At 36.7% G+C, this 20137-nt stretch overlaps 1 protein-coding gene and 1 non-coding gene across 9 annotated transcripts; one reads left to right on the top strand and one right to left on the bottom strand.

Annotated features, from left to right (window-relative positions):
* Positions 1 to 2651: 2651 nt before the first annotated feature.
* TRNAL-CAA (transfer RNA leucine (anticodon CAA)) lies at positions 2652 to 2735 on the bottom strand. The gene has a single exon. It is a non-coding gene; the product is annotated as a tRNA-Leu (tRNA).
* A 10352-nt stretch (positions 2736 to 13087) lies between these two features.
* Positions 13088 to 18569, top strand: LOC147548173 (DEA(D/H)-box RNA helicase family protein). Of its 8 annotated transcripts, none has more exons than XM_086672518.1 (10): positions 13088 to 13112; positions 13394 to 13544; positions 13736 to 14279; positions 15064 to 15339; positions 16032 to 16355; positions 16688 to 16879; positions 16953 to 17108; positions 17183 to 17601; positions 17746 to 17903; positions 18232 to 18569. In XM_086672518.1, exons 3-10 carry the CDS (start codon positions 13821 to 13823, stop codon positions 18561 to 18563), a joined length of 2316 nt encoding a protein of 771 aa, XP_086528644.1. In that variant the 5' UTR covers positions 13088 to 13112; positions 13394 to 13544; positions 13736 to 13820; the 3' UTR covers positions 18564 to 18569. The 8 variants fall into 8 exon arrangements, 6 of the variants coding, with proteins under 6 accessions (XP_086528644.1, XP_086528643.1, XP_086528640.1 ...); XM_086672517.1 differs by having other exon boundaries at positions 13394 to 13639; XM_086672514.1 differs by having other exon boundaries at positions 13394 to 14279.
* Positions 18570 to 20137: the final 1568 nt, after the last annotated feature.

The raw sequence follows: 20137 nt of genomic DNA, 5'->3' as shown, positions 1-20137 counted from the left end.
ATAGCGGAAGCCAGACACAAATGAATAGATTACGGTGTTGTTAGTAATTGTTCAAGTTAGATTTCAGATCTGAAAATTTGAAAAAACAAACACCGTAGTCTATTCATTTGTGTCTGTCTTCCGCTAGTTAATGGACAATTACTAAATTTCCAGTCTGGGCTAAAACCTGCGTATGTCTGCTCTTGCATAGGCTTTTTGGAAATACACGATGGACAAATATTCCTCCCTATCCCAAAGAGGTAAGGGAATCTTAACTTTAGAAAAAAATGGCAACCACAAATGATTCTCATCTTTCCACAAAATAGAGCATTATTATGTGTTTGTCGGCATCTTTAATTAAATTGATGTTGTTAGTTTCTTACTAATTGCAAATAAATATTTATTTATGTTTTACTACGCGGAGTAAAGTTTTGAACAAAAGAAGCTACCATCTTTATATTATCCAGAAATTAACATTCCCTAACCACATTCTGACCATATGTATGATCAAAAATTGGAATGAGTGCTAAAGTTACTAGGTTTTACATGTCTGAATTCATGTCTAGCTAAATCTTCTTGTCTTAATAAATCAAGTTTTACCAAAATTGGTAAAGTGTGTACCTATCTTAAAAAAAAAAAAAAAAGTTTACCCTGGGTGCATTACTCTCCAAATGTTTGGGGTAATGAGATGAGAATAAGGTATGGGGAGACTACACGTGGAAAGCCCTCATTTTTGGCATAATTTTTTTCTTAAGATTGAAATGGAAGTGACAAAACAAAAAAAAAAGTTGAAAGAGATAAGAAACCAACCTATAGTGGATCTCATATTCTCTTATCTTCATCATGCTTTCTTCTCCATTCTTCTCTCCAACTTGGACTACCCCAAATTCTCTACCAATTCTTCTCTCATCCCCTTTTTGTGTACCTAGACTTGGACCCGATTACAAGAATGTAACCGATTAAGCTAGATACAATCTAACAACTTATGATTTTTCTCCATGGGTGTACATAGTTCAAGGTATAGGTGCAGCCATCTTGGATCGAATCATCATGTTCATTTATTCACCTTAGATATCTGATTACCTCAATCATGAATATCTCAACACTTGGTTGTCCAAGTAGTTGATAGTGTTGACATAAACTTCAAACTCTAGAAGTTACAGGTTCGATTTGTAAAGGAGGTGGAATCCATGATTATTGATTTTGAGTTATAAAGATATAAATAATCATAAGTTTGTCAGGCTTTAGGCTCTATGTTGTTGGGTTTTAGACTCCTTTTGGTTTCACTTAGGTGGTCACCATATTTATCACATTTTGATGATGTACCGATGTCTTGTAATGACTATTGTAGATCGTTGTCGATTTTATCTCAAAAAAAAATCACGAATATCATCCTCTACACAAACGGAAACTATCAAATACCACTAATCTAATGTCTCACGTTTACATCAATGGGGAAGGACTAAGGTACGTTTTCAGGGATAGTAACATCAAGTAGCAAATATTCCTATTTTTTTTTTTCGTTGAAGATCAAATATTCCTATTTGGGTGACAGAACGGTTACAAATTGGTATTACATGAAATTGGCATGATGGGGAATAATCTTACTTTTATGTGTACCACTTCTTTTCCTTCCCTCTCTCTCTTTCATGCAGTTCCTCTCTATAAATAGGAATGCTTCCTCTTCTCTCAATCCACAAACAATATTACATCTCTCTACCACCAGCAAGTTCATCTCTCTATCTCTCTCTCTCTCTCTCTCTCTCTCTCTCTCTCTCTCTCTCTCTCTCTCTCTCTCTCTTATATAAGTGATATAGTAGTTAGTATAGATGGGGAAGTGGTGAGTGTTGCTGACAGAAGATAGAGAGCACAGATGATGAAATGCATATGGAGTCTAATTAGCATCTCACTCCTTTGTGCTCTCTATACTTCTGTCACCACATTAATGAGTTTCTCCACCCCATTCCCTATTACTACTACTTTCTTCATATTCAGATATATTTTGCATATATACTCTATCTAGCTAGTCTTTCTCCACTTTTTAGACAATTCTATTAATAGGGTTTGTTAGTTCATGAATTGAAGAGGTCAATATATTGTAGGAAGATAGTTTTCTTATTCACCCACCACCAAATTGTGAAATTTATAGTGGAAGAAAACTTTACAATTGTGAAGAAATCTCAAGCATTATAATCATCCAAAACTTATAACAAAATTATGGATGGGGAGTTATTTTGTTATTGTATAATCGATTTTTTAAAAGCATGAGTTATGTGACGAGGGGATTGTTTATTTATTTTTTGAGAAATCGACTACGATCTACGTTACTCGTTACTCGTTACAATGCATTGATACATCATTAAGATATGATAAGCACGATAACCGCCTAAATTAAACCAATAACTAAAAAGTCTTAAAGTCCGACAACAAAAACCCTTAAACCCGACGAGAAAGTTTCTGGCACCCTTGGGGTAAAGAAAATAAACCTTAAAAGGAAGTTTCTGGCACCGTTGGGGTAAAGAAAATATTATTATATATGCTTTTTGTAAATGAAAATTTGTTTAATAGTTTGTCTTTTTTGTTAGTTGTAAGGAGTAGAATACTTACTATTTCAATGAGTGGGAGTCAAATAAAAAAGGGAAAGTGATTCAAGGATTAATAAAAAGAAATAGTGTCAGAAGTGGGATTTGAACCCACGCCCTCTCTCGAAGACCAGAACTTGAGTCTGGCGCCTTAGACCACTCGGCCATCCTGACCCATTGTTTGATTATCCTGATCTCAGTATTTGTACGCAGAATTGTTTTTCTTTTAATCAAACAGGAGTAATAGAACGAAGATCAGAAATCCTTTTTAATACTATTAAGTTTCCTCCTACAGGTCTTCTATCTTCTCACTAGTCATTTCTAAGATTCTATAACAAATTTACAACCATTTCATTAAGAACAATCAGTATTCACTAGCTAGTAAAACTCTAAAACCCTAATTCCTCACAAGTCAATGTCTCACCAACTTAATTAAACTACATTTAGACGAGATCACAAAGTCACATCTCACAATCGAGATGATAAAAATGAGCATTACTTGCAAACATATAAATGAAGAAAAGATTGAATAAGTTAAGTACTAATCTATTCAACTAGTTTCACTTTCAGATTTTTCTAAATATCAGATTAGAGTTTGAGGATTAGATTAAAGACGGATTAGATTAAAGACGAAACGAATTGAGCGAACCAAACCCAAATAGAAGTTAATAGGCCAAAGTCTTACTTCTTCTTCTTCCAAAACTCTTCCCTTCATCTTCAAGCTGGACTGCAATTAAGATTCTCAAGTTTAGTTTTTTTATTCTCTTTGTATAAAATTTACATTTTTTTCAACTCCAAGAGGCTCGATTTTTAGTTGAACAAACTCCATGCTTTAATTGTTCAGGTGAAAAATGTGATAAAAATGTTGGACACTTCTCTTGTTAGAGACTAAGGGTGGCCCACATTCCTAATTTCCCTCTATCTTGGCTTTGACCAATTTACTGATTTGATTTCAGTAAATGCTTGCTTATGTGGGTATTAAGAATATTTGGGAGATAAAGTTGGTTACAATAACCAACCCACTACCCCCTTTTTCGATGGAAAAGAAGTGGGAGTAGTTTCATAACTGAAGGTCCCTAACCCCTCCTATATTAATGCTTGTGTCTCTCCATCAAAACACAACAACAAACTTACAGAGAGGATTGGGGTTAGAAGACTTTCAGGCTTTTATCTTGCAGATCATTTAACTTAATCAACAATGGCTGAAGGTATGTAACTTCCGCATATTAGAATTAAATTTTCTATCATTTGGTATCAGAGCTACACCAAATGGACGTTAAGACAGCATTCCTTAATGGTCATTTGGGAGAGGAGGTATACATGGTTCAACCCGAAGGTTTTCGTGACGAAAACGATCACCATTTAGTTTGCAAGCTCAGGAAATCTATTTATGGACTAAAACAGGCATCCCGCCAATGGTATTTAAAGTTTCACAATGTTATAACCTCTTTTGGTTTTACAGAAAACATTGTCGATCAATGTATATACCTTAAGGTCAGTGGGAGCAAATACATATTTTTAGTCCTATATGTAGATGATATTTTACTTGCAACTAGTGATTTGGGATTGCTACATGAGACTAAGGAATTTCTTTCTCAGAATTTTGAGATGAAGGATTTAGGTGAAGCTTCTTATGTCATAGGCATAGAGATTCACAGAGATAGATCTAAAAGATCCTTAGGATTATCTCAGAAAGCCTACATCGAAAGAATTTTGGAAAGATTCAGGATGCATAACTGTGCATCACTTGTAGCGCCAATCGCTAAAGGAGAGAAATTGACTCAAAGTCAATGTCCACAGAATGCATTGGAACAGGGGGAGATGAAAGACATTCCATATGCATCAGCAGTAGGCAGCCTTTTATATGCACAGGTCTGCACAAGACCTGATCTTGCTTTCGTGGTGGGACTGCTAGGAAGATTCCAAAGCAATCCCGGGAAAGAACATTGGAAGGCTGTGAAAAGAGTTATGAGATATCTGCAAGGAACTAAGGACTACATACTGACCTACGGATATACTGACCATCTGGAGCTGGTTGGATATTCGGATTCAGATTTTGCGGGATGCGTGGATTCAAGAAAATCTACCTCGGGATATATCTTTCTTCTTGCTAGAGGAGCTATATCTTGGAGAAGTACCAAACAGACCATCCTCGCAACATCTACTATGGAGGCAGAGTTCATTGCATGCTATGAAGCAACGACACAAGCAATATGGTTGAGAAACTTTGTTTCGGGTCTCAAAATTGTCGATACTATAGAGAGACCATTAAAGATCCTTTGTGATAATTCTGCTGCGGTTTTCTTCTCTAAAAACAATAAGAGTGGAAGCAGAAGTAAGCATATCGACATAAAGTACCTTCTTGTCAGAGATAAAGTTAAGGAACATGTAGTGGCCATTGAGCATATCAGTACTAAGTTAATGATTGCAGATCCCATGACTAAGGCGTTGCCGGCACAAGTGTTCTTAGATCATGTGGAGCGTATGGGTCTTTGTTAACTTATGTAATGCTTGACATGTACTTTCTTTGACTATTTAAGGTGTTTGGTTATTTTGAATAAATAGTTTTATTCGTGCACATAAAGAATAACCATCTTATATCCATTGTGATATTAAAGGAGGACCTGAGTAATTTTGTCAGAAATTACTCATTCGGAAGTTATGCTCATCAAGTGCTTAGTTAGAGAGCATAATGCATTGTAATACATGGAAGGAAGCATTCACTTATCAGAATGTGACCGCTATGATTCGTGTGATATGTTCTTTAATTAAGAATGAGTGATATCCCAATCTAAGTGTTTGTTTGGCCATACAGTCCATCACCCATGTACTTATGAAATATAACATGTGGGCCAAGTGGTAGAATGTTGGACACGTCTCTTGTTAGAGACTAAGGGTGGCCCACATTCCTAATTTCCCTCTATCTTGGCTTTGACCAATTTACTGATTTGATTTCAGTAAATGCTTGCTTACGTGGGTATTAAGAATATTTGGGAGATAAAGTTGGTTACAATAACCAACCCACTACCCCCTTTTTCGATGGAAAAGAAGTGGGAGTAGTTTCATAACTGAAGGTCCCTAACCCCTCCTATATTAATGCTTGTGTCTCTCCATCAAAACACAACAACAAACTTACAGAGAGGATTGGGGTTAGAAGACTTTCAGGCTTTTATCTTGCAGATCATTTAACTTAATCAACAATGGCTGAAGGTATGTAACTTCCGCATATTAGAATTAAATTTTCTATCATTTGGTATCAGAGCTACACCAAATGGACGTTAAGACAGCATTCCTTAATGGTCATTTGGGAGAGGAGGTATACATGGTTCAACCCGAAGGTTTTCGTGACGAAAACGATCACCATTTAGTTTGCAAGCTCAGGAAATCTATTTATGGACTAAAACAGGCATCCCGCCAATGGTATTTAAAGTTTCACAATGTTATAACCTCTTTTGGTTTTACAGAAAACATTGTCGATCAATGTATATACCTTAAGGTCAGTGGGAGCAAATACATATTTTTAGTCCTATATGTAGATGATATTTTACTTGCAACTAGTGATTTGGGATTGCTACATGAGACTAAGGAATTTCTTTCTCAGAATTTTGAGATGAAGGATTTAGGTGAAGCCTCTTATGTCATAGGCATAGAGATTCACAGAGATAGATCTAAAAGATCCTTAGGATTATCTCAGAAAGCCTACATCGAAAGAATTTTGGAAAGATTCAGGATGCATAACTGTGCATCACTTGTAGCGCCAATCGCTAAAGGAGAGAAATTGACTCAAAGTCAATGTCCACAGAATGCATTGGAACAGGGGGAGATGAAAGACATTCCATATGCATCAGCAGTAGGCAGCCTTTTATATGCACAGGTCTGCACAAGACCTGATCTTGCTTTCGTGGTGGGACTGCTAGGAAGATTCCAAAGCAATCCCGGGAAAGAACATTGGAAGGCTGTGAAAAGAGTTATGAGATATCTGCAAGGAACTAAGGACTACATACTGACCTACGAATATACTGACCATCTGGAGCTGGTTGGATATTCGGATTCAGATTTTGCGGGATGCGTGGATTCAAGAAAATCTACCTCGGGATATATCTTTCTTCTTGCTAGAGGAGCTATATCTTGGAGAAGTACCAAACAGACCATCCTCGCAACATCTACTATGGAGGCAGAGTTCATTGCATGCTATGAAGCAACGACACAAGCAATATGGTTGAGAAACTTTGTTTCGGGTCTCAAAATTGTCGATACTATAGAGAGACCATTAAAGATCCTTTGTGATAATTCTGCTGCGGTTTTCTTCTCTAAAAACAATAAGAGTGGAAGCAGAAGTAAGCATATCGACATAAAGTACCTTCTTGTCAGAGATAAAGTTAAGGAACATGTAGTGGCCATTGAGCATATCAGTACTAAGTTAATGATTGCAGATCCCATGACTAAGGCGTTGCCGGCACAAGTGTTCTTAGATCATGTGGAGCGTATGGGTCTTTGTTAACTTATGTAATGCTTGACATGTACTTTCTTTGACTATTTAAGGTGTTTGGTTATTTTGAATAAATAGTTTTATTCGTGCACATAAAGAATAACCATCTTATATCCATTGTGATATTAAAGGAGGACCTGAGTAATTTTGTCAGAAATTACTCATTCGGAAGTTATGCTCATCAAGTGCTTAGTTAGAGAGCATAATGCATTGTAATACATGGAAGGAAGCATTCACTTATCAGAATGTGACCGCTATGATTCGTGTGATATGTTCTTTAATTAAGAATGAGTGATATCCCAATCTAAGTGTTTGTTTGGCCATACAGTCCATCACCCATGTACTTATGAAATATAACATGTGGGCCAAGTGGGAGAATGTTGGACACGTCTCTTGTTAGAGACTAAGGGTGGCCCACATTCCTAATTTCCCTCTATCTTGGCTTTGACCAATTTACTGATTTGATTTCAGTAAATGCTTGCTTACGTGGGTATTAAGAATATTTGGGAGATAAAGTTGGTTACAATAACCAACCCACTACCCCCTTTTTCGATGGAAAAGAAGTGGGAGTAGTTTCATAACTGAAGGTCCCTAACCCCTCCTATATTAATGCTTGTGTCTCTCCATCAAAACACAACAACAAACTTACAGAGAGGATTGGGGTTAGAAGACTTTCAGGCTTTTATCTTGCAGATCATTTAACTTAATCAACAATGGCTGAAGGTATGTAACTTCCGCATATTAGAATTAAATTTTCTATCAAAAAACTCTTTGGTAATTGAGTAATTGAGTTTACCCCCCTCAATGATGGGTAATTGAGCTTACCCCCTTAAACTTACTGTTATTGACCAAAACGAAAAGGTTGTGTTTGGCGTACGTGAAATAATTGTGACTACCAAGAGCAATTATTTTTCAATATGATTCCTAGTAGAGATTCCACCTTACTTTATTGTTTGATTTGCCTAAGAATATAATTAGTAAAGATTGATTTTGCTTATATTACCAATTACTGAAGGGGATAAATTTCATTACCAATTAGTTTTGAGGGGTAAGCTCAAAAACTCATATTTCTATACAAAAGTAACATTCAGCTTAGTAACTAAACCACAACAAACGGTTTTGTATGTGGTTTGTGCAGCTACACAACTAAGCCATGAGTTGTTTGGTGCAGTTCCATATTGGATATCCTCAAAATATTGGTTGTCCGACGGATTCCGAGACCCTTCTTGCAAGATCATATTTGCAGGACCTTAACGAGTGTTGTGTCATATGAGTGATTAGAATTTCTTGTGGGAAGTGCAGAACCTAATTGTTTTAATGAAGACAACAAGGGTTCAATTTTTCAAAACCTTATCAATTTAAGAGATTTGGTCAAAACTTTTTGGTGGATTTGATGTTTGGACCCCTTTCATATTATTGACTTTTTATTTGGGCTTACTTTTTTTGTGTTGCACTTTGGACTTCCCTTTTTAAAAAAAATTAAATATAACAATGAACAGGGGAAAACACTATTTTACCCTCTACTTAACCTAACCCGAACTAAGTAGGTAACCCACGAGTTAACTAGACCCACATTTATCTCATGATTTTGATTAATCTCATTAATCGAACCCACATTTATACTCAAATGAATCTCTCTAATCCTAGTTAGCCCATTTCCAATTTCAGCTGTTAAAAGGAGGGGGTTGGTGGTGGTGGAAGGAGAAGTGGAGTAGGCGGTGGAGGAATTAAGGCGAGACTGGTGGTGAAAAGAGGGGGACTGGATCTGGGGTTGAGGTTAGCGGTACCTCGAGTCGAGTCGAGCCGAGCCGAGTAGTAAGATGTTCAAGCTCGGTTCGTGTATTTGACTGTCGAGCTCGAGCTCGTTCGAGTAATTGTCCACTTGTTCAAGCTCGGTTCGTATAAGTTTGAAAGAGCTCGAGCTCGAACTCGATCTCGCATTGTTTTAAGCTCGTTTATCAAAATACTTTAAATTAAAACTTTCTAAATCATCAAAATACTCCAATAATCATTTGTCACATACAGTAATAATGATTAATGATTCATATTCCGATAATTTTTTAATGGTTGATATTTCATGTACAAGTTTCAATACTAATACGTAATTATGTACTATACTATTATAAGAGTATGTTAAACGAGTTGTTCACGAGTAGCTCGTGATACACTAAAGAATGTTCAAGCTCGGCCCGTTTATGTAAACGAGCTTGATTTTGAGCTCGTGTTAAGCTCGGGTTGGTTAATATTCGAGTCGAGCACGAGCAATATTCGAGTCGAGCACGAGCAATAGTCGAGTCGAGCACGAGCAATAGTCGAGTCGAGCTCGAGCAACTCGTTAAGAGCTCGGCTCGTGTACACCCCTAGCTGAGGTCCCTCCCCCGTGTGTGAGAATGATCAGAATTCAGAAGGATGGATTACCACGAAGTTGTTGTTGGCGATTTCAGAGTTAAATAGGATGACCATGAGGATAATGACCAACCTCTTCTCTCTCTAGTTTCTCTCTTTAGAGATGAGATGAGAGTTTCAGAGAGAATTACTGACTAAGGTGTATACGATTGACCGAGATGAATTGCTGGGATTTCAAAAAAATCACTGTGGTACAAATGGTCAACCTACAAAATTATGTTTGTGTGGTGGAATTTAGCTTTTTTGCATATGAATTTGTTCTTGAGTATTTGATTTCAGATACCCAAGTTCTTGATCGACACAATAATCTGATATTTATTTCGTAGTTTCTTATATGAGTGAAGTAAACATCAAATAGGACAAGACCATTATCTCATTAGCCATGCTTCTTGGATTAGGGTTTGTGACGAAGAAGATGAGTTCAAGATAGAAGAAGATGAAAAGTTAATTAAACTAGGAGATCCAAAGTGCAATATTGATTATATAAAGTAAACTGGGAATTGTTTAAAATATGACTTTAGAGACGAAATATTCTCGGATGATTCCCTAAAAAGGGAGTCCAAAATGCAACATTGAAAAAAGAGAGTCCAAACAGCAAGTCAATTATATGAAAGGGGTCCAAACAAAAAATCTCCATAACTCTTTCACCTAAATTTGTCAATTTTTTTTACTGACCAGCGTTTTGGAGAAAGCTAAATAGTTTCCGGGGTGTGAAATTTTAAAGAGAATATGAAAAATTTTGAAAATTTTTCGAGGAAACATATTTTATGGGGATTATGTTTCAAAATAAAAATAAAGATAAAAAACCCTCCACCTCACCTCACTCTCTCTCTCTCCACCTCACCTCTCTCTCTCTTCTCCGACAAGGTCGCGATTTTCCGACCGGCGACCAGGAGAAAAAAAATTTACTCTCTCTAGAAACTCCGGCGGAGGGGTTTCCCTTCGCCGGAGTTCCGGTCTGTTGACCTTGTCGGAGAAGAGAGTGAGGTGAGGTGGACAGAGAGAGAGAGGTGAGGTGGAGAGAGAGTGAGGTGAGGTGGAGGGTTTTTTATTTTTATTTTTATTTTTATTTCTCTCTAACAACTTACAAAATAAAATTGTCAAACAAAATTGACCAATTTTTGATCAAGTATTCACACCCCGGAAACTATTTTGCTTTCCCCAAAGCGCTGGCCGCTTTTTTACTCAGCAGCTACTTGTGGCATTTTGATTGGTCATATTTAAACCAACAGAAATACCCCTAGGCCCTATTAGGTTATTTCACTATTCCATTTTGTTTAGGTGTTATTCCTTTTAAGGAAGTCTCAAAATGTTTGTTCACGTACTTTAAATAAGATTCATTTATTACTAACTTTACTAGCATTTTCCAATATACCCCGTACTTTTAATAATAATAAAAAAATCAGTTGGTTCGACACTACTTCGAACATGGTATTTATTGTAAAACTCTAACTTAATCATGGGTAATTTAGGACAATACTTTAAGTTAGCCAATAGTAAATGAAAATCTTTAATAAGTTAGACCTCCTAAAAGGTCAAACAAAATGAGACGGAGAGAGTATACTCATCATGTGACTCTCTTTATTCTCTCTTAAGAGAAGCTATCCTCACATGACTTTTCTCTTTTAGCAAATTGAAGATCGAATGAACGTACAAAATTAATAACTTAGAGCGGGATAAACAACAAAGTTATATGTAATCAAGAAGAATAAGAAGATCAGAAGAGACGAGATGTCTTGATGAATGGATTCAACAAAATTAATTAACAAATAATTTTATGGTGTGTTTGGATGGCGGAATCATGAATCCGCGGATTCATGAGTCCTTGGGATTCATGATTCCATGGATTCATGAATCCAAGTAATATTTTTTGGTTTGTTTGGCAACTAAAAATCCTATGATTTATTATTATTTGAGTATTTTTAAACGTCTTTAGAAAAAAATATGATTTTTGAAAAAAACTATGATTTTGAAAAAAAATAATGATTTTGTAGAAGGAAATATTTTTTTGTTGATTTTAAGTTTGAAATTTAGGTTCATTAATCCAAAATCCTAGCAAATCCTAGGGGGTAAGGTAGGATTTTGGTCCAATACAAATTTTGGAATTAGGAATCCTTAGGATTCAAGAGTCTTAGGATTCTTGGTAGCCAAGCAGACCAAGGATTCATGATTCCTACCAAATTCCACTTTTGATAGGAATCCTACTTAGGAATCCTGCAACCAAACACACCATTACTTTCTCTTTAGACTTTAGAGTATGTGAAGATGAAGCGTACATAAAATAAATCTGAACAGACTACTCTTTGTTTATTTGTGATGGATCAAAAATATATCCCCAATTATCATCTACTGTTGCACCTCCTCTTTTATTAGTATCATCTTCCTCGATTTTATTAATTGCAACATGGGTATGACATAAACCTAAATTCAGTTTTGCTATGGTTTGCAAACGATTTGCAATGCTCTATAGTATGGGTTGCTATGCTTCTGCTAACTATTTGATGTGATTTACAAGTTCCCTTTTCTCCATCTAAATTTTGATCATCAACAACGAGATTCCAAAAGTAGCAGATCTCTTTCAGAAACCTTCATCATCAAAAACGTGAATTCAAAAGGCTATTTTGGTCTATCAAGATCGTGTTCCTCTCTGTAAGAATCATCTCCACTTTACTCTCATTTGGATTTAATCATATATCATCATGAATCTCATCATAATCAACATTGGTGCTTTATCATCTAATTTTAGATAGATCTCTCTGAATAGAAAAACAAAGTCATTGACGATAGAAAATATGAGAAGAATTTAGGCAAAATAGAAAAGGGTTAATTCCGCTTTGGGCCTATTGTGTGACCAACTCACAGTTTTGGCCCCATTTTGTGACCAACTCACGGTTTTGACCTCATTTTGTGACCAACTCACTGTTTTGGCCCCATAAGTGTCTGGCAGTTCGAATCGGCTCCAAAAGACAAAAAAAAAATTCAACTTTTTCTGGAACTACCTTTGGGGGCCAAGATAGAATTATTTCCAAAAAATAAAAAAACATAAAAGCCACATCACCTCTCTATATCTAATCCAATTCACCTCATCTCTCTTCTATCTCATCTCCTCCTCACCTCCAGTGGAAAGTCGTCGGTCAGGGACCAAACCCTAAAAGAAAAAATTTTTCTTACTCTCTCTCTTCTTCTCCATCTTCTTTCTCTCTCTAAAATTTCAAGCGAAGGGGTCTGGTGAATCATATCTAAAACATACCTTCGAAGATCTGGTTAAGATCTTCAACAAACCTTCGAAGGTCTGGTTCACCAGACCTTAAAGGTTTGGCGAACCACATCTTCGGTGAAGTGGGTAACTCCTTCGCTTGTGAGTTTAGAGAGAGGGATGAAAAAAAGGAAGAAGAAGATGAGAGAGGAGGAATCTTTTTTGGAGACTTAAGTGGTGTCCAAAGACAAAAATGAAGTTGGGCCTCCAAAATTGTTGGCAACTTCAAACAATAAACTCTTGGTTGACATGGTATGTGTGCTAAATGCACGTGTAGCAATCGACGAAAACTGGTTTTTTTTCAACAACTCGTGGTTGGAGTCGTTACCAAGTTGATTTGCACCTACAGGTCAAGGGTTTCAACCCGCACCCTGGTACCCTTAAATTTTTTTTTTTGAGAGTTCAATCACGATCTACGTTAGTCGTTATAAGGCATTGATGCATCATGAAGATGTAATAAGCACGATAACCGCCTAATTTTAAACAAAGAATGAAAGAGGCCTAAAGTCCGACAACAAAGAGGTCTAAACCCTGCCAAATTATTATATTATTTATAGCCTAAATTATATAAGATAAATTTTGATGACAATCGAGACTCGATCTCACTGCCTCATGGACTTAAGAGGGGTGTCGAACCGTTACACCACACTCGTACCCTTAAATTATCCTACCTTCGGAAAGAAAATCATACCCTTAAATTGACCTTTGAAAAGAAAATTGCCTTCCTTTTACCTAAATCAGCCTTCTCTTCTTCTTGAAACCTAGCTGTAAGTCCACCGTCAACCGCAACATCCACAGGGACATCAAGCAGGAATTAACGAAGTTACTAGAGGTTTAACCTAGAAAAACCCTAAAATTTTTATTAAGTTTTTAGTCATCTTCCAACAGACATCACTAGGGTTTTACTCCTTCTCATCGTCTGACAAAGTTCAAACCCCTTTCGTCTTCTTCGTTTTCTGTTCCATTCATCATCCCCGTTTTCTCCATTCTCTGAGACTTGGTTAACCCACCTTTCTTTTTCAGGTCTCCCTTGCTTATTTGCAAAAAACAGTACTTTAGGGTTTCGTTAGAATTTATTAAGAAGGAAGTATCACATTTGAATTCTTCGATGAAGAAACAGAAGTCCAAAAATTCATCTGTACGTAAAGAGAAACGGCTCTCTGAGGTACAGGAAATCGAATTACTCGAATCATGGATTGAATTTGGGAAACCAGATTCAGGTTCAAACCCCTTATCAATAAAACCCTTACCATCTAAGGCTCCGGTTGGCCGTATTGGGAACAATGAATTCTCACCTTATGCTGGTTCCACAAAGTTCAATCAATTGCCCTTGTCTAGGAAGACAAAGGATGGGTTAACCAAACCAAAAGCTGGGTTAACCAAACCAAAAGATGGGTTAACCAAAACAAAAGATGAGTTAACCAAAACAAAAGATGAGTTAACCGAAACGACGTTCACTATAATGACTGAGATTCAACGAGCTTCGTTGCCTCATTCTTTGTGTGGACGTGATATCCTCGGTGCTGCGAAAACTGGGTCTGGAAAGACTTTAGCTTTTATCATTCCGGTGAGTTTTTTGAAAAATTATCTTTTGTTTGATTATTTTAGCTTAGACTTAATATAACAGGGGAGGAATAGAGAAACAAATTCATATAAACATATATACTTACTCCTAAACTGCTTTGATTCAATTGTTTGTCTAAAGTCGAAGTAAATATGTTATTTGATAAGAGTGATGAAATAATATTTGAAAGGAAAATTTGGTCAAAACTCCTTATAACTTAACTGTTTCGGTGAAAAAGGATCACTCAATTTTTTGTAGTCTTCAGCTCCATAGGTCCTTTCGTAATTTGCAAGTGATTGCAAGAGGTTTGCAACTGTTTGCAAGAGGTTTGCAACTGTTTGCAAGAGAGTTGTTAGTGGTTTGCAAAAGAGTTGCAAGTGGTTGGAAGTGGATTGCAAGTTTGCAACCGCTTGCGAAAGGGTTGCAACTGCTTGAAAAAAGGTTGCAACTGCTTGAAAAAGGGTTGCAACTACTTGCAAAAGGATTGATAAAATTGCAGAAGGATTGCAAAAAATATCGGGTTCTTTAACCAAACAAAATACAAATATTTGGGTTTTTAACTAAACAAAATACAAATGTTGGGTTTTTAACCAAACAAATTATAACTTTAACTTGAAAAATCTTAACAGTAGTCGCGAATTACCTGTCTTATTTTGAAATGTGAAGTCTTGATTACTGGTGAAGCTTAATCAGTCTTCTTCCTAACTGCTCTAAAGTTTTTTACAATGCTTAGTAAACAAGGCGCCTGCCAACTGCTTAGTTAATTAACAATCTTTTACTTTTTCAGATTTTAGAGAAGTTATATAGACTGAGGTGGGGTTCCGATGATGGAATTGGCTGCATTATCATTACTCCGACGAGGGAATTGGGTGGTCAAATTTTTGGTGTACTAAAAGATGTAGGAAGGTTCCATGGATTTAGTGCTGGACTTCTAATTGGTGGCCGTCAAGAAGTTGAAGAAGAGAAGGAGTTGGTCAATAGTTTAAATATCTTGGTCTGTACCCCTGGTCGGCTTCTTCAGCACATGGATGAGACTCCTAATTTTGACTGTTCACAGCTCCAGGTCAAGATTTATAGTTCTCTTTTTTTTTCTCCTAAGTATTTAAAGATAAGTTTTTCTTTATATATCTGAAGATTACATGGTGGTTGAAGCACACATGCATTATGCAAATCCTATTACTAGCTCATGGTTCTATTTTGTCAACTTAGGAACTTATTGATTTTATATAGAAAGGATTTGCAAGTCTCCAAGTTATTCTTTTAGTTTCAGTTGTGTGATCGGCTCCTTTTTCCATGTAAATGGGTGAATTATAAAGATATACGTTATTTACAGTCTCAGATTGTAGTTGTAGTTTCGAAATATGCTAACTTCATTGTACGATTGCAATTTTATTCTCATATAAGTGTAGACCTGTTATCGAAAAACTGTGATTAGTGTGATTTATATACGGTCACGTCGGATACACTTCTCTGCACCCCTCAGCGAATAACTTACATCGAACGGGTGGAGATGAATACATTTCTGTGGAAAACTTCTCTTTTCTATTAAACTCAAACACTTCGCTAATTGAGGAAATTAATAAAAATGATAGAATCTGTTTTTCTTCATACCATTCTTGCCAAAACGTCCTCCCGGAGGATGTCTACTTTGATGACGTGTTTATATGACATTCACATCATGGTAGAATTGTTGTACTTAAGGAGCTATAAGTAAATATCATAATAGATGCTGATCTGGTGTAGCATTATCGACAGGTTTTGGTTCTTGATGAAGCAGATCGTATCCTTGATATTGGATTCCGGAAGGAATTGAACCACATAATCTCGCAGATCCCAAAACGGCGTCAGACTTTACTTTTCTCTGCAACTCAAACGAAATCTGTTCAGGATCTTGCTAGGTTGAGTTTGAAAGACCCAGAGTATATCAGTGTCCATGAGGAGTCTGTAACAGCTACCCCTAGTCAGTTGCAGCAAACTGCGATGATCGTTCCTCTTGATCAAAAGTTAGATATGTTGTGGAGCTTCATCAAGGCGCATCTAAGTTCGAAGATTCTTGTGTTTCTCACCACCTGCAAACAGGTAATATACATATACATATATATATGTAGTGAATTGTTGTTCTAAAAAGTGTCATCTTGGAGGAGTTGCTAATGCTAAATGGTTGGGAACTAGGAATTTCTGATCCGAAATTTCTTGTCATATGAGATTATGTGGGATTCATCATACATTTAGGTCTAAATATCCGTCGCATGACATAGCTTGTGCGTACGACATACCTCATGTTCTCTTACATGTAACACGTACTGTCACCCGATAATTGATTATGTCAGAGAACGAAGAAATTCGTTCTGAAAGACTTTCTGTTCTCAATTACTATGACCTCCTAAAATCTAACATTCGTCATCAAACAGGTAAAGTTTGTCTTCGAAGCATTCAAGAAACTTCGTCCTGGAATCCCTCTTAAGTGTCTACATGGAAGGATGAAGCTTGAGAGAAGAATGGGTATATATACGCAGTTCTGTGAGAGCCGTTCAGTTCTTTTCTCAACTGATGTCGCCTCACGAGGCCTTGATTTCAACAAGGCCGTTGACTGGGTTGTCCAGGTGAGATTTGTGTAAAGAAGAAGAACTATCGTAATGGTTTTCACTTCTCAGGCTAATATTTATGTTTGTTTAGGTGGACTGTCCAGAGGACGTCGCGACTTATATTCACCGAGTTGGTCGTACTGCTCGTTATCAATCTGGAGGAAGGTCTGTGTTATTCCTAGCACCATCTGAAGAAGAAATGATTAATAAATTACAATCAACAAAAGTTCCCTTAAAAATTATAAAGGTAATTCTCTCTCTTTTTTTGTGTCCTCTAAATAAGTTGAGTTTATGAAAAGGATTGACTTCTTGCGTTTTCAGCCGAACACGAAAAAGGTGCAACCTGTCTCCGGATTGTTGGCAGCTCTACTCGTTAAGTATCCAGATATGCAGGCACTTGCTCAAAGGGCTTTTATTACATACTTGAAATCTATATATATACAGGGAGATAAGGAAGTCTTTGATGTTACAAAACTCCCCATTGAAGAGTATTCCGCGTCATTGGGTTTACCAATGACTCCAAAGATACGCTTCTTGAATCAGAAAACCAAGGCAAAGCTAGTGTCTGAGGAAGTGGCCCCTCAGAAAGAAAATATGGTCATAGATGGTGTGGCAGAAATTCTGAGAACAAAGGCAACTAGTGTTAAACCCAAGGAGGAAGAAGAAGACGTGGAAAATATTTTACTACCAAAGGAAACTCAAGTGTCTGGAGGAAATGAAACGGAAAAGGATATTGCCATGTAAGTTCTAACTCTATGTGTGCGGAAAACCATTGAAATCCGACTGTCTTATAGTCAGTACGTGCTTTGTTTGTTTTCCAATTCATTTCCGTTTAAAAAAGATTGGGGCTGACAATGAATTTTTTCAATACTTTTTTGTTGTAGCAATGCAACTAGAGTTCTAAAGAAAAAGAAGTTGAAAATCAATATTCACAGACCAGTTGGGACGAGGGTAGTCTTCGATGAAGAAGGCAACACACTCCCCCCTCTTGCAGCATTATCTGACACCAAGAGTGGGAATGGTGAGCTTCAGCGTGACGTAGGTAAGGATGCTTAAATCAACCTGGTATTCCGTAGATACTTCCAAATTTAAAAAAAAACAAAAAAATTCTCTCCTGTCAACTTGATCTCTTGAGCTCAGCCAACAACCCTTGGTTGGAGTGGTAAGAGGTACAGTCTTCCACGTTAGAGGTCAAGGGTTCACGCTGAACAATTCAAAAAAAAAAAGATCTCTTGTAGCTCAAGCCCAAACTAGTATGTTGACCCACTAGATTGGATCCCTAAAGCAGGACAGAACTGTAACGCTTTGTGAACTTGTTAGGATTAAAGTTCACTCACCACGACTTAAACGATGATATTTGTTTTTGACAGTGCAAAATAGATACGAGAAGCTTAAGCAACAGATGAAGCAACATGACAAAGAAGACAAGATTTTGCTGCGCCAGCGTCTCAAAGAGAAGCGAAAGAAGGAGAAGATGAAGTTAAAAAGAGGGAGGGAAGAAGAAGAAGAAAGTGAAGTTAGTTCTGGATCAGATAGAGAAGAAACTGCTGATAGACCCACCAAGAAATCGAAAAAATATTTTGACAGTGATGGTGAAGATAACGATGAAAGAAAGGATAAAGCTGATTATGATGCGTCAAAAATTACACTGGCAGAGCAAGAAGCACTAGCCCTAAAGCTATTGGATTCAATGCGTTCTTAAGGCTGATATAGTCAAGTTTTTTTTTTTTTGTTGCATAGTCAAGTTAGTGAAGTTAAAATATACTTCATTGCAATTTTGATATTTGAATATTTTGGTGGATTAATAGTTTACATTATGAGCTTGTCTTATAGTTGGTCAGAATCGCAAGGGCCATCACTTTAGTTGTGATTTTTTCCATGTTTTTTTTTGTTGAAAGATGTAGTTAGAACTTGAAATTTATATGCAAGAGTGTTAAATTTAATTTCTAGAACCTTAAAAAAATATTAGGGATTTACACTGTAGTCATCTCCTTTTGATGTTTTACTCAACTTAAAGTCATTACATTGAATGACTAATAGATAGATCATGAGTAAATAACTAAATACCTCAACTGAATAAGTAAGTCGACATCTTGGGTCTTAAACGTGACATAAAGATTTTAAACCGAAAAAAGGGCACCTCTAACGTGCCGTTTGGTTCTGCTTAAAATAAGTTAAAAGCTGGTTCAAGAAATTGCAGCTTATTTTAAGTTAGAAAATCCATTTCTCCAAAAATAAATAAATAAGTAGAAGTAATAAATCATCACTATCACAACTCGGCCAGTCCACGACTTCCTATGCAACTTCACCTTTGGCCCAACAACCATCATTATCACTAACTCCGCCACCATTAAGCACCACCACAAACGTCACAACGCGCCCACCACCATTAAGCTCCACCACCACTTCCTCCAACACAACATAATTCTCAATATATTACAATCACCATCAATGCTAAAACCACCATCACCACTACATAAGGTTCAAATTTCTCAAATTTTGATCTCTATGTATCAATGAAAAATTAAAAAATCTATATTATTTTATTTTAATTTTTAATATTTATATTTTTTTATTAATATAATGATATAAGTGATGATGCACAAAATGTCCAGAAGTCGGCTGACGTCTGAAGAGTCAAGATCAGACCTGAAGTCCATTGGGTCAACCCAGCTTAAGGTAGCAGGACAGCTGAATCCTTGACGATCCATTACATACTACCCTAACTGGGAGGTCGGCTAGAGGAAATCAGCCCTGTAACGCCCTCGCCATGAACAGATCATTCCTATGGTTTCTAAAGGAATGAGGGGAGTCTACATAGGTTCGGTCGATACCTTACCCAAAACTGGGAGGCAGAACTAGCAACCTACCGACTTAATCTCGAAATATCTTCAGAGATCTCAGTCGGTTACAAATCTTGAAGTGTTTAAGCAAATTTGGACTTCATGTGTCTAAGGGAGGAAATTTCTCCCAGAAGATCTATGACATCGGCAGGATATCTATCTTAGAAACTTTCATCTATGTTAGGAACTTTCATCTATCTTAGAAACCGAAATCTCCTCCTACAAGGGTGGCGCCAATAACTGATCCCACTTTTCTTTTTTGTATAGTTTCACTTTGGCTGTCAACCTCCAAGTTGTTGGATAGTTAACTCATTGGGTATTTATCTTCTACTAGGCAACTAGGAATGTGGAGAATGATTTCCAAAGGGAGAGAAATTGAAGTTACATCATCACATGATACTCATCATCATCACATTGGTAGCAGCACTAGAAA

Source organism: Eschscholzia californica, unplaced genomic scaffold (assembly GCF_041429995.1).
Source record: "Eschscholzia californica isolate CP2 unplaced genomic scaffold, dmEscCali1.0.p SCAF_3, whole genome shotgun sequence".
Classification (NCBI taxonomy): Eukaryota; Viridiplantae; Streptophyta; class Magnoliopsida; order Ranunculales; family Papaveraceae; genus Eschscholzia; species Eschscholzia californica.
This window is presented reverse-complemented; position numbering and strand designations above follow the sequence as displayed.

What these genes read in the sequence shown, in the direction of transcription:
- LOC147548173 (XM_086672518.1), top strand. Translation starts at nt 13,821, where the DNA reads ATGAAGAAACAGAAGTCCAAAAATTCATCTGTACGTAAAGAGAAACGG. An exon ending in TTCTCACCACCTGCAAACAG is followed by an intron (nt 16,356 to 16,687) that starts GTAATATACATA and finishes GTCATCAAACAG; the next exon opens with GTAAAGTTTGTCTTCGAAGC. An exon ending in TGAGCTTCAGCGTGACGTAG is followed by an intron (nt 17,904 to 18,231) that starts GTAAGGATGCTT and finishes TGTTTTTGACAG; the next exon opens with TGCAAAATAGATACGAGAAG.